The sequence below is a fragment of the Diabrotica undecimpunctata genome, chromosome 1, assembly GCF_040954645.1.
Source record: "Diabrotica undecimpunctata isolate CICGRU chromosome 1, icDiaUnde3, whole genome shotgun sequence".
Lineage (NCBI taxonomy): Eukaryota > Metazoa > Arthropoda > Insecta > Coleoptera > Chrysomelidae > Diabrotica > Diabrotica undecimpunctata.
Genome location: NC_092803.1, coordinates 169,396,824 through 169,410,862, shown reverse-complemented (window position 1 = coordinate 169,410,862; position 14,039 = coordinate 169,396,824). Strand labels below are relative to the sequence as shown.

Genomic DNA, 14,039 nt, shown 5'->3' with positions numbered 1-14,039 from the left:
TTTTTAACAAAAGGATGCTCCATGTATGGCTTAGATCCCCAGTAATATCGCTTTCCTGGTTTTGAATCGTATCCACTAAGAATCAAAATGCCAATAAAGCATTTCAGTTGTTGAAGTGAGATATTTGGATCGGGAATATTTTTGCAAAGCATATTTTTTAGTTTCTGTTAAATTCTCATATTCAGAAAAAGTTGGTTTTGAAAAAGTATGCAGACGATTTTGAAAATCACCTCGTTTTAACCAAGAGTATGTACATTTTGATGGCGCATCGGTAGGTGCGTTGGCTTCAGTGGCGCTAATTCTCTCATTATTTGTAAGTTTTACCTCGGCTTGGGAACGAAGTTGTCTCCATGGCAAATGGTCATCTCCATCATCACTTTCATCTCCAGATTCTTCGTCTGTGAGGACGTTTACTTCTGGAGGTTCTGTGTAAAGCATCAAATTAAATAGCAATTGCAAAAAAATATCAATTGCAGCGACCGTGCAATTGATATATTATGATATCTGATACGATTTATAAATTACGGTGAATAAATCACTGGTAGTGAAATCACGTCTCATTACTAATGCTTTTATTTTTGCGAAAATACGGTAGTACTTTATCCTAGGATTACATATATCTAATACTGAACTTTGGCGCTACACCGAACTAAGTGGTAACGAAATATTTAAATAAAATTTGAAAGATTTAGGTTATGTACCTTCATATAAGGTTTAACTTACTTTTTGAGCTAAAAAAATTACAAGATAAAAAAATAAATGTAGTTACTCTAGATTTATGTTCATTTTTTTTTTCAATATTCATTAACAGTTTATTTTAAATGTATACAGGCACAACATTTTCGCAGACTATATCTGCAAACCAGTAAACATGCATTACAGGAATTGTCAAATTTCATTATACTTACACCATCTATGCGATCTTATAACAAGTTTCCTTGCAGCGCGCTGTATAAATTTCATAATATTGTGTAACTTATACGTAACACTAGGATAACGCTTTCCCCATGAGCATTTCACTTTAACCGCGGTTAAGAGCTCTCTAATGTAAACTTCAATCTGGAGATCCTCTCTGCCAAACCTAGACTGCAAACTCTGAATAATTTTTGAACTCGATTGTAGGTAATTTAAATTTGCGGTTACCTTTACACTTGACTCTGAACTTACTGAACCTGTTCTGTTATCATATTTCTACTTAAGTTTAAAGTACCTTGCACTGTATTTATCCTTTGCCTCTATCTCACTGATTAACTCTTATTCGGAAGCTTCTTCGAATATACTTCCGAGTACCGCACTCTCCACTTCACAAAACTCATTGTACTTTACTTGTAAGAGTTCCAAGGTTCCCACTGTACGCTAATTTTCTGCCAGGGTCGCGTGTTTACCGGTTCAGCTAACAAACTGTCCAAAACAATAGCAATTTTCGTAAATGCACTACGAACCACCGTTCTGCGTTTTCGCAGAAATAATACGTTCTTCGTTTTCTGGGTTGTGGTTTTATTTTAATATAGTTTGCTTTGGTGGTACAAATTCGACTAACTGTATCTATTCAATTCTAATATTATTATTAATATGATACATGATACTACATTCCCAGACGAAAAAATCGTAAAATTTAATTGCCTCACTCAGCTGAATCTGCTGATGAGGAATTTTTTAAGTAGACGTATTAAGTAGTTACTTGACATTTATCCTACTATACACAAAACGTTCATTCATTTGGAAATATTTTATTACTTATTTCAGGCGATAATTCTGAATTATTTACCTACCCAAAAATATTTATTCCAAACTAATAAAGAAATTTGGAATTGTTTGAAAAACAGCTAAATAATGACCAAAAAAGGGATTATGGATAGGGACTATTTATGTATAAGAACAGTATTTATAAAAAATCTAAAATTCGTTAGTCAGTTGAAAAACAGCGTCACTACAATAACAATTTTTTTCATATCGATTATCAACGGGGGAAATTTTTTCCTCAGAAAATTTTAGATTTTCATCTCATTTCTAATTATGGCTCAAGTAAATTTCAATAATCTTTTTCACTTACAGAAATAATTAATCGACAAAATTTAATCGATCATTAAATTCGTCATTAAATTTGAAAAAGTGAATAAAACTGGATTTGTTTTTATTTTTATGTGTTATGTAAAAACCAGTATAATCCCGCAGTAAACTTTACTGACCACAGTTTGACTTTCAACCACGATTATATAACGTCAGGCTGCCAATGATAAAAATGGTATATTTGTATATTTAAGACATTGTGACGTTATACAATCATGATTGAACATTGAAAGTCAAACGAAGCCAAAAATTAACTGAGAGGGACTGCTTTGCTAAATAAAACCACGTGATTCGTATTACCATAACCCATAGACAATTGGCATAACCACAAAACTAGTTTTCAATGTTTTGCAGATTTTTCTTAAATTCGGCAAACGCGCATATGTCGCCATTTAATACATCACTGCTGCCTTCTACTAAATGACACGTGAACTTATTTCATCTATTAAGTGATGGCCCAACTAATTTCTCACTATCAAAATGCCAACTTATTATGGTAACATCAACAAAATCCGTAGTTTGCAGCTTTTAATTGTAATTTTATCGTTAGGTACAGTTAATTTAAAAATTACGGCAATATGGATAACGAACATTTGCTTAAAATGAGGTTTTTGGATAGTTAATCATTTAACGTAGTTATTTTCAAAAATTCAAAAGTTCAAAAATTATTACACAATATCAATTTTTAGGCACATTACCACGTAAGCTATTAGGCGAGCGGTTTACCCCTATAAGCAGAGCATCAACCGACTAAAATTCTTTTTGCATTTCTAATGCACCAAACCTTTTTTATTCGATTCTATATATTTTTCCAAGATGAAATGTATTTTTTTTTATTTTTACAAGTGGGCCGGCAATTGTTATTAACAAATAACTTATACAAAAAAGCAACTTCACCGAATTGTTTTAGAATCAATTTTTTAGGTGTATCTCATCAAAATAAACACTTTTTCTCTCTTGATAATTTTTCGAAAAATGCTTCCTTTTCGAGTTATTTGCATTTTTTTGTTGAAAAAATGCCGTAATTAGTGATTTTTGGGATTTTTTTTCTAAAAAACTACGAAATGAATTGCAATTTTACAAATAGCTTTATAATCTTTAAACCGTCGAGTACAAGTTAGGTCAAAATATTCTAACTTGTACTCGACGGTTTAAAAATTATAAAGCTATTTGTAGAATTGCAAATGCTAGTAGTTTTTTAGAAAAAAAATCCCAAAAATCACTAATTAAGGCATTTTTTCAACAAAAAAATGCAAATAACTCGAAAAGGAAGCATTTTTTGAAAAATCATTAAGAGAGAAAAAGTGTTTATTTTGATGAGATACACCTAAAAAAATTGATTCCGAAGCAATTTGGTGAAACTGCTTTTTTGTATAAGTTATTTGTTAATAACAATTGCCGGCCCACTTGTAAAAATTTTAAAAAAATACATTTCATCTTGGAAAAATATATAGAATCGAATAAAAAAGGTTTGGTGCATTAGAAATGCAAAAAGAATTTTAGTCGGTATATTCTGTTTCTAAGCGTCTTTTGAGGGGTAAACCGCTCGCCTATATGACATGGATTCATTTAAGTATAGTTATGAAAAAATTACTGCTTTCTTTGGAAATTTTAACTAGATATCATTAAAATAGAAAGTTTACAGTTTACGTACATAATCATAAGTTGAAGATTTGTTTTGAAATTGTGACGTACCACCTTAAGCTGTTTTACTTTTAGGCACGGTTTGTAATATCCCGAGTATTGATTCAAGCGGGAGTAGCAACGATCACACAACCTTCTGAAAATGACCTCTTGGTAACTTTGGACCGATCAGCAATTAAGGGAGCAGGTAGAGTAGCCATAGGTCAATTTCTGTTGCAATTACAAATTTACAAAGCAACTGGAAATTTGGAAAAAGCCCAAGAATTGTATAATCACTACGCCGAAGTGACAGAACCGTGGTTGAGTTGGAGGTAAGATAGTTCTATTAAAATTTGGTCTTTTAACTGATTAGAGATATGAGAGAAAGAATTAAAATTATTTTTCACTGTAGAAAGATGGCATATGGATTCAGAAAAGTCACTCATTTTTGAGTCCTCTTCTTGGCTATCATCTTTTGTCTCATGTCCGTGTATTCTCATGGTTTGGGACGAAATGCTGTCAAGCATGATAGTGCGCCAATATCGTAACAAGGCTATAATTCCCCACTGTTCGTTAATTGTCTGGAGCATAGCTTAGGCAACAGTTAAGCACGATGATGTTACACCTCGGGATTAGGAAGCGCAATAGTCGCACTACAGTCAGTTGTAGTCTGTCTGGTGATTTGCCCATTGAGCATGATGTATATGTGTATCTGTATTTTGTATCTTTGTTATTTTCCACCAACAAATGTATAGTTGATGACAGTTACAACCCTTGTCATACAGAGAATACAATACACAGAACTTTGTAAGACAATAAGGAAAAGTATTAAGGAAGACATAAGAAAATACTATGAAAGACTGGTAGAAAATGCAATCGAAAACAGAAAAAACTAGAAAGAAAACAAGAAAAGCATTAATCATTGGGAAGAAGCAAATCGTTGCTCTAACAAACGAAAACACCAGAATTACAGACAGAAATGAAATAATACAAACTCGTAACTAAATTCTACAGAGAACTATACAAAGCCCCTGACACACTTGAAGAAGTAATCAGTAACCAGCAAGATGTACTAGAAGTCCTTCGGAAAAAGTAGAATCGACAATTGCAAAAATGACAAGCGGTAAAGCAGCTGGAATAGATGGTATAACAGTGGAACTGTTTAAATACGCTGGCAATAAAACCTGGAAAATCTTAGCAGGCATATTTACGAACTGCCTAAGATCGAGATGCATACCAGATTACTGGAATACAGCAAACATAAATCTTATTCATAAGAAAGGTTGCAAAGAAGATATCAAAACTACAGACCTACAAGTCTACAACCAATCGTATACAAGATATTAACACAAAGATCATCTACAACAGATTAACAAACGCATTAGATGCTGCACAGCCGAGAGAACAAGCCGGCTTCAGAAGTGGATTCAATATCATAGATCATATTCATACACTTCGAGAACTAATGAGTAGAGCTAAAGAATATGAAATACCGCTAGGATTAACCTTCATAGATTTCGAGAATGCTTTCAATTCTATATATTCCAAGGCAGTAATAGAATCTTTGCAATACACCAAAGCTCTTTACTGCAACTGTAGAAAATATATTTAGCAAAATGAACTTACAGAACAAAGGAATATCCATTGATGGAGAAAAGTTGAGCCATTTAAGATTTGCAGCCGATATCGTTCTGATTGCTAATAATCCTGCAGAACTACAAAAACTTAAAGCGACTTAAATGCATCTAGCTATGAAGTTGGCCTAAAAATGAACTTGACAAAAACAAAACCATTTACAACGAGCTAGTGGATGTCCAAGATGTAATAATAAACAACACTGCACTTGAGACAGTAGACGAGTATGTATACTTGGGACAATTAATACATAAATATGGCTCCTTACTTCCAGAAATCAACAGAAGAATGAAACTAGCTTGGACATCTTTTGGTAGAAATGCAGTTATATTCAAATCGAAGATGCCAATCCACCTGAAGAAAAAAGCATTCGATCAGTGTATACTACCAATCATGACATACGGCTGCGAAACTTAGACACTAAAGAAAGAGATAATATCGAATCTCAAAGTCACTCAAAGGTCAATGGAGTGATGCATGCTAGTTATAACAAAGAGAGATCGAAAAAGAATAGAATGGATCAGACAGAAAACCAAGGTTATTGATGTAATCCATAGAATTAAATTTTTAAAATGGCAGTGGGCGGGACATTTAGCGAGAAGAACTGACAATAGGTGGTTAACTATAATTACACTGTGGTGTCCAAGAGGCGTCAAGAGACCAAGAAGACATCCAAATTTAAGATGGGACTATGACATAATAGTCCAAGATCCCAGAGCGATCAGACATAACTTATTTTCAAACAGATGAAACCTTAGAGTCTCAGTAGCGTCTCGCGTGCTTTGAATACCTGCGTATTTATGAAACTTGCTGAGTGACACCTGGGCAGTTACCAGGTGAGAAAGGTAACTAAAAATAAGAGCTATTTAACTTAAATTTACATAACTGATTTTTATACATATTCTGTAGAATATTATTTTGAAAATACTGTAATAAGTGTCAGACACTTGTCATGGACCAGAACTTTTGTCAGGCGCTTTAAAGCTCCACTAAAATTAAATGAACTTTACTTACTTTTACATGTCTGATTTTTAAATATGTTATTAATGGAACTATAATAAAGTTATATTTAATCAGTCAGACAAATTAAAATGACCAAACATCCCTCAAACACAAAAATTAGTTAAACAGAAGTATGAGCGCGAGAGTGCTGTGCGCATGAGCATCAGAGTAAAAAATTCAAATACATTAAGAATACTTACTGTTTTCAATCCGATTAAATATTTTTGCATCTCTATTGAACTCTAGCATTAAGATAAATATTAAAATAAATTAATGTATTGAATATATTTGGGATAATCAATTAAATCGGAGCAATTTGGTTTCATAAGAAATTATATTTACTTTTTATTGTTCTGAAGCTATTTTCTTGTGGCATTTTAATAACATCAATAAACGTACTTTAACCTTTAATTGTGGCTTATTCCCATTTAAATAGTAATTATATTTACTTTATTGTAAAAGGATACTAGTTAGGATAATAAAAAAATAATAATTTTTGTAAAAAATCTTCAACTGGGATTGATTGAAACAAACATTTTTCATATTTTAATCATCATATTCATTGTCGCAATTATTACAATTTTCATCATTCAACCAATCATGATGCTGCTCATCCGAGTCATCGTCTTCATCATTATCAGTTATGTTGTTGCTGACTGGTTCTTCTGCAAAAAATAGTTCAAAGAATTAAAAAGCAGAAAATCACTAACATAATAAATTCTAAACCTGAAATCAAAGTATAATACCTGAAGTTTTAAGGAATTCACTAACGTTAAAATTTTTTAAATTTTTGCGATCGAATTCTTCGTTAATATTAGATACGCTGTAATTATTTAAAAACAATTGAAGCCGGGCAGCATTAATGTTGCACGTATCAGTAAAACTATAAATTTCGCAGATAAATTTTTGGATTATTTTCAAAATATCTTTTTGGGTGCGCTCATCGGTAAACAACTCTGATTCTCCAAACTGCATGAAAGCTCGCTGATATTCATGTTTCTTCATTAATATATTGAATGGTCTTTGTTTACCCTTTTTAAAAAAGGCAAGATTAAAGTCACATCCAGTTAGAGCGTGAAACCCTGGCAAACTTCTACATAAAGATGGTCCCAAGTACTCGTAAACCTTTGTCAAATTAATGTATCCCTGGTTATTTCTGGTGCCTGCGTTTAACCATACATTCGAAACATCATTTTTTAAATTATGCATATGTCCAACATAATTATCGCAATGTCAGTATCAGAACATCTAATAACAAAATTTGCTTCAACGTCTACATTACAAATATGAAAAACAATTTTAGTGTCAGCTTCTTCATGTTCAGGACACGATAAATTGTCATCAACATTCGATAAAACTGTATTATTATCAACGATGTAAGAATGCCATTGTTTAGAATTAATTAATATCCGTTTATTCTCAATAAATGGCACCATTTCATCAGATGTCCAGTGTTGAATAAAAAAATCAACGAGGGCCTGTTTGAAATTGATATTTTTGAGTTCTTGCGAAAAATCTGACGGTCTAACTTGATCGGAACCAGTGAAATCTAATTGAGTAGACTCATGACGAAGGCCTCTTTTGTAGCCTTTGATCGAAGGAGAGAAATATTGATCAAAAATAACATAGAGTGAAACAGATTGTGAGTTAAAGAAGAAGAACCGAGTTATAGACCTCTCACTCACTCTGAAATGCAAGCACAGCACTCTCGCGCTCATACTTCTGGTTAACTAATTTTTGTGTTTGAGGGATGTTTGGTCATTTTAATTTGTCTGACTGATTAAACATAACTTTATTATAGTTCCATTAATAACATATTTAAAAATCAGACATGTAAAAGTAAGTAAAGTTCATTTAATTTTAGTGGAGCTTTAAAGCGTCTGACAAAAGTTCTGGTCCATGACAAGTGTCTGACACTTATTACAGTATTTTCAAAATAATATTCTACAGAATATGTATAAAAATCAGTTATGTAAATTTAAGTTAAATAGCTCTTATTTTTAGTTACCTTTCTCACCTGGTAACTGCCCAGGTGTCACTCAGCAAGTTTCATAAATACGCAGGTATTCAAAGCACGCGAGACGCTACTGAGACTCTAAGGTTTCATCTGTTTGAAAATAAGTTATGTCTGATCGCTCTGGGATCTTACTCTATAAGGAAACAAGCCGGTACAACATGGCACAGAAACGAGAATTTTAGACAATCGTGGGCAGATATGAAGAATGAATATGTAAGGAAGGCTACACTATAATCGGTAGAATATGCTTAGAATGATGATGTTGATATATGATAACAAGAAGTATTCATTTCAAAAATGGATAAATTTACCAAAGAATTAATTTTTTTTTTCATTGATACAATGATGATAAATATGCGGGATTCGTTATGTTATCTGTATTTCTGATTAAAATCTGAATTTTATTTAAATAATTAATACAAAATTAAGCTCCGGTTTTATTATAACACACTTTTTTGTTAAAGTACCTCAAATTTACCTTGAGGTAAATTTATACCTCAAAATCAAATTGTTGTCACTAAACCTAATTAACGTCCAGTCTTCATTTATTATGAGTAATTCAATATTTTAGGTCAATTGTATTAGCCAATAAACAACCAAGAAAGATGTTTGTCCAGGCGAATACCTCTACAGCAGAAGATGGCGTTAGCTTGAAATCATACGAACCGTCACTAGAAGGTTTGGTTCAATCTTGGGTGGAAAGGTTTTCAAAGCCACAACAGTTGTATGATGCCTTATTACAACTTTCAAAAGCTGATGCTGTCCATTTTTAGAAAGTGTCGTAAATTATTAACAGGTCATTATAACTGCTTTGTATTACAACTGTGTTATGTTTATATAAATGGATAATTTGTTTGCTTACTTTACTTTTAATCGATATTTTGACTGGTGTTATAAGTCATAATTTTTATACCAATGATATTTTGCAAATTTTACTTATTACTCGTATATACACATATAACAAACGCCAATGATGGGAATATATGTTTAATACAATTGGTTAATTAAATCTGGACCATGGAACAGGGGCTAGAGCAGGTCTGAATAGCTCCAAATAACAAATCGCAGATAAAGAATGCTAAGCTTCCAGTCGTTTCGCTGCTGGAAGTAGTCCTTTGACTGGAGGTTTGTTGAATGACATGTCATTCGCAACTAGCTGCATACTCATCATAATTTTTGTGTGTTGCATTTTCTTGTATTATCTATTGGATTCTAACTACTTAGGTTTGCTTTTCTTTTTATTCCTTTTAATATATATTTCGTACAACAAATAACCTACTACCATTTATTAACCAAGAAAAAAATTGATTTTTTTATATGTGATGCATATGTTTTGATTTTTAATGCATCCATATGCATCTATCTCTTAATAGTGAATGTTCTTTTTTATTTATTAAATTTTAGTAAATATTGAGTATCTCACTATTAAAATAATTTAATGACTGAATATCATATTGGGACAAAAAGAAGTCGTGTATGTGTAATCATATTTGGTGGTCACCCATAGTTTTATTTATGGCTTCCGCTGAAGGTATATACAGATACACTTTAAAAAGTATTTTTTTTAATTCTAGCCTTGTTATAGTTATGTAAGTTATGGTAACCTGTTAATAAAGGAATCTTTATGTTGGTTTCTGTTTAATGTCTCAAAAATAAAAGTATATCATATTTTTGAAGTAATTTTATTGGTTTATATGGTTTTGTATATTATTAAAAGCTTCATATTTTTCAAATTTCTATGTATAAATATTATTAAAGAATGTTTTACAGATGACAGTCTTTCATGTTTCTTTATTTTATGTATTACCTTTTTCCATCCTGGTTCGCAAAGATTGAGTTTAGTAAAATTCTGCGACGGATTAATATCTTTCTTTTACATTCCACAGATATATAAAATACAAAATAAATATAAAAAAAATTGTTAGAATCAGATATGAGTCAATTGGATAGTGGCTCAAAAAAGGATAGAGTTTCAAATAGAATAGAATAGAAATATGCTTTATTGTCACTGAAAATTATGCAAATATATATATATATATATATATATATATATATATATATATATATATATATATATATATATATATATATATATAAAGGGGTTGAGGTTAATTGGGTATACAGCTGATTGAAAGCCAAGTGTACTCTGTTCAACAGTTCATTATATTTCGCCAATTTTCATTGGCATCATCAGATGAGAGCTACAATTATTTAAAACATGGTAAAATACAATTTAATAATAGTTTGTTGTTTATATACTTACTTGATTGAAGTTAATGGCAGTGCGATTTATTTTAATAACATCAAGTAGAAATTTTTTTGTTGGAACAATGTTGATTGTAGCTATCTTCGACATGTAACATTTAGTTGTATAATTTACGTTCACAAATTAAAAAAATTAAAATATAGGAAACAAACACAATTCAAATTAAAAATAAAACAGACACAACGTTTAGTTCGGTAACTGTCATTAAGGTATATATATCTACTGTCATATATATATATATATATATATATATATATATATATATATATATATATATATATATATATATATATATATATATAAATATTTAGTTATTTGTACATAAAGGTTGCAATTTCTTAGTTATTCGTTAAGAAACTCTTCTACTGAATAATATGGTCTTTCAGATAGATAAGCTTTTGTCATTTTACGGAACTTAAGGAAAGATATTGCAGATTAAGTTGTAACGGGATATGGTTATATAATTTTTTACCGAATATAATACAGATTTCTTTACTAACTCAGTGGACGGGATCGGTAAATACACATTAAAGGTTGAATTTCTGGTGGAGTAGTCTTGCTGGAAAAACATGTAGGTATTTATGAATTGAGTAGACGCTCAACTACTTATCAATAATACACCAGTGGACCGAGTAAAACAGTATAACTATCTTGGAACAACAGTAAATGAACAATGGGATCACTCACAGGAAATAAAATGTAGAATAGAGAAGGCTAGGAGTGCATTCAATAACATGGCCAAACTCTTTAAAAGCCACAATCTTAATCTGGAGATAAAAGTAAGGCTCCTACGATGTTATATCTTCTCAATATTGTATTACGGAGTTGAATCCTGGACACTAACTGAAGCAATGGAGAAAAAACTTGAAGCCTTCGAGATGTGGCTATACAGGCGAATTCTAAGGATATCATGGACAGACAAGATAACCAACGAGACCGTATTACGAAGAGTGGGCAAAGAAAGAGAGGTGATGTATACCATTAAAAGGAGAAAGTTGGAATATCTCGGACATAATAATGAGAAACAGCACTAAATACAGATTACTGAAGGTAATCCTACAGGGTAAAGTATTCGAAAAGCGAGGAATTGGGAGAAGGAGAATATCATGGTTGAAGAACCTGAGGAAATGGTTCTCCACAACAACAACGAATCTATTTAAAGCATCAGTCAATAAAATAATTATAGCCAGAATGATTGCCAATATTCGGAACGAATAGGCACTGAAAGAAGAAGAATTTATGAATTAAGCAAGCAGTTTCTAAAATATATAAAAAAGGGAAGCGTTAAAATTCCGTGATTTTTGAAGTAGCTTCTGCAATGGGTTTATTCTGAGGCCAAAAATGTACCGTATTTCTCTTTTTTATAATTTAAAGATAACATCAGATTGGGCAGCTGTACTAGAACCTAGAACCCCAAAAAGAAAGACAATATCGAAGATGAGACTCGAACAAAGAAAATATGTAATTTTGGAAGATGCTAAATTAATTTCCTTCGAAACAGATCTTATTGCATAGCAGGTTGCCTATAAAAATACCAAGAAATTTTACAGAATCAACGATAATGATCTGGTTGTTACTAAGAAGCAAGGGTTGAAGAGCTCCTTTATAGGATAATGATACTGTCTTATCCACGTAAAAGAGAGTAAATTAGAGTCGGACCCGGTTTTTATTTTAAGTAGATCAGAAGTTACAGTTGCAATAGAGTTCGTCCAGGTGATACTGGTATCATCAGCAAAAAGAAAATTGTTTCCATCGATTTTTTAAGTTAGTGATGTCATTTATAAAGATAAGGAAAAGTAGAGGACCCAATACTAAACCTTGTGGTACTCCACATACCATGCTTTTGTGACTAGAGTCAATATCATTTGCTCTAACTAGTTGTTTCCTATTTCCCAAGTAATATTGGAGCCAATTCAAAGAAATACCTCGAATTCCGTAGAAATTTAGTTTTCTTTGTCAAAATGTCATGATTTACACAATTAAAAGCTTTAACATAGTCACAAAAAAGAGTGGCAGTGTAAAGATTATTGTTTAGTGCCTGGTAGACCTCATGTATTACAGAAAACAGCATGGTACATTTATTAGATAAAAATACGAACTGACTGTGATAAAATATTGTTTTCAACGAGACATAAGCTGGGCTTTTATAAGTGTCTCAATAATTTTGGATAGTACCGGTAGTAAGGCCATAGTTGCAGACATTAGAATTATCACCACCCTTATGAAGAGGAACAATAATGACTGTCTTTAGGCACTCTGGAAATATACCTTTTTCAAAGGAATCATTAATTAGTGAGACCAGGATTTCCAATACATTTTTTGGAAGCTTTAAGAAAATTTTTATGGATAGTCCTATACATTTTTTGGAAGCTTTAAGAAAATTTTTATGGATAGTCCATCAGTACTACAGGAATATTTGCTTTTGATACTATTGATTGTTTGGATCAGTTCAGATTTATAAACTGGTCTTATAAAGAATGAATTCGAGACCTTTTTTGAATTGGGTATATAGGAAATGGGATCTTGTTGTGGCAAAATAGTTCATGTTATATTTTTACTCACATTAACGAAGTATTCATTTAGATTTTCAGGGTTTGGAAGAGAAAATGTTTGAACTGTGTTAGTTTTATTTCGAAGATCGTTTATTATGGACCAAGTTACTTTTGCAACATTTTTAGAGCTTCCCAGACGATTTTGATAGTACATTTTTTTAGCTGTTTTGATAAGTTTTAGATAGGTTTATCTGTACTTGGTGATATATTCAATGACAAAGACGTTGGTAGTAAATTTCTTGATATACAGTAGTGAACGCATATTCTTGGCTGATATGCGGATACCTAGCTGTGCATCAGTTAAAAATGTACGGTATTATTTTTTTTCATTTTTCTACTTTTAAATAACTAATAACAGCCACAGTATTTAAAATATAACATAACATACACCACAGGGTACTTTAAAAATATGTTTAATTTTTAAATGTTTTTTTTTTTTTTCAAATGTTTAATTTGTACTATTTATTGTAACCAGCTATGAATTAGTTTGATAGTTTTTAGTTATATTTTGAAAAAAAGTGACTACCATACAAGAAATAATTATCATGTTGAAAAAAAAAATAATTTCCCAAATACAAATAACTGGTTATAAGCATTTGCAAGAACCATAACTTTTCGACGGCATAGTTGCCAAAAAATTTTTTATGCATTAAGTAATCATTTGGAGTTGATGCCGTATACCTTTTCAATGACCTCGACGAATGGGGGTTAAAATCAAGAGTTGCGGTACTGTCTGTCTGCATAACACTGCAGTGTTATGCAGACAGACAGTACCGTATCAGAAAGAATATATTGGCTACAGATACGGTAAAAATATATCTGACGCGATAAAAGGAGCAAGAAAATGGGCCCTATTGTAATTCGAGACAACATA

The 14,039-nt window shown here is 31.6% G+C and overlaps 1 protein-coding gene across 1 annotated transcript in view; it reads left to right on the top strand.

The window, feature by feature from the left end:
* The window catches only part of DppIII (dipeptidyl peptidase 3), a 30,307-nt gene extending 20,189 nt beyond the window's left edge, over window positions 1-10,118 (top strand). The window contains exons 7-8 of the mRNA XM_072520518.1: window positions 3,790-4,025; window positions 8,919-10,118. Coding sequence (XP_072376619.1) covers window positions 3,790-4,025; window positions 8,919-9,120 — 438 coding nt within the window. The 3' untranslated portion in view covers window positions 9,121-10,118. The remainder of the gene's footprint in view (window positions 1-3,789; window positions 4,026-8,918) is intronic.
* The last annotated feature ends 3,921 nt before the right edge of the window (window positions 10,119-14,039 follow it).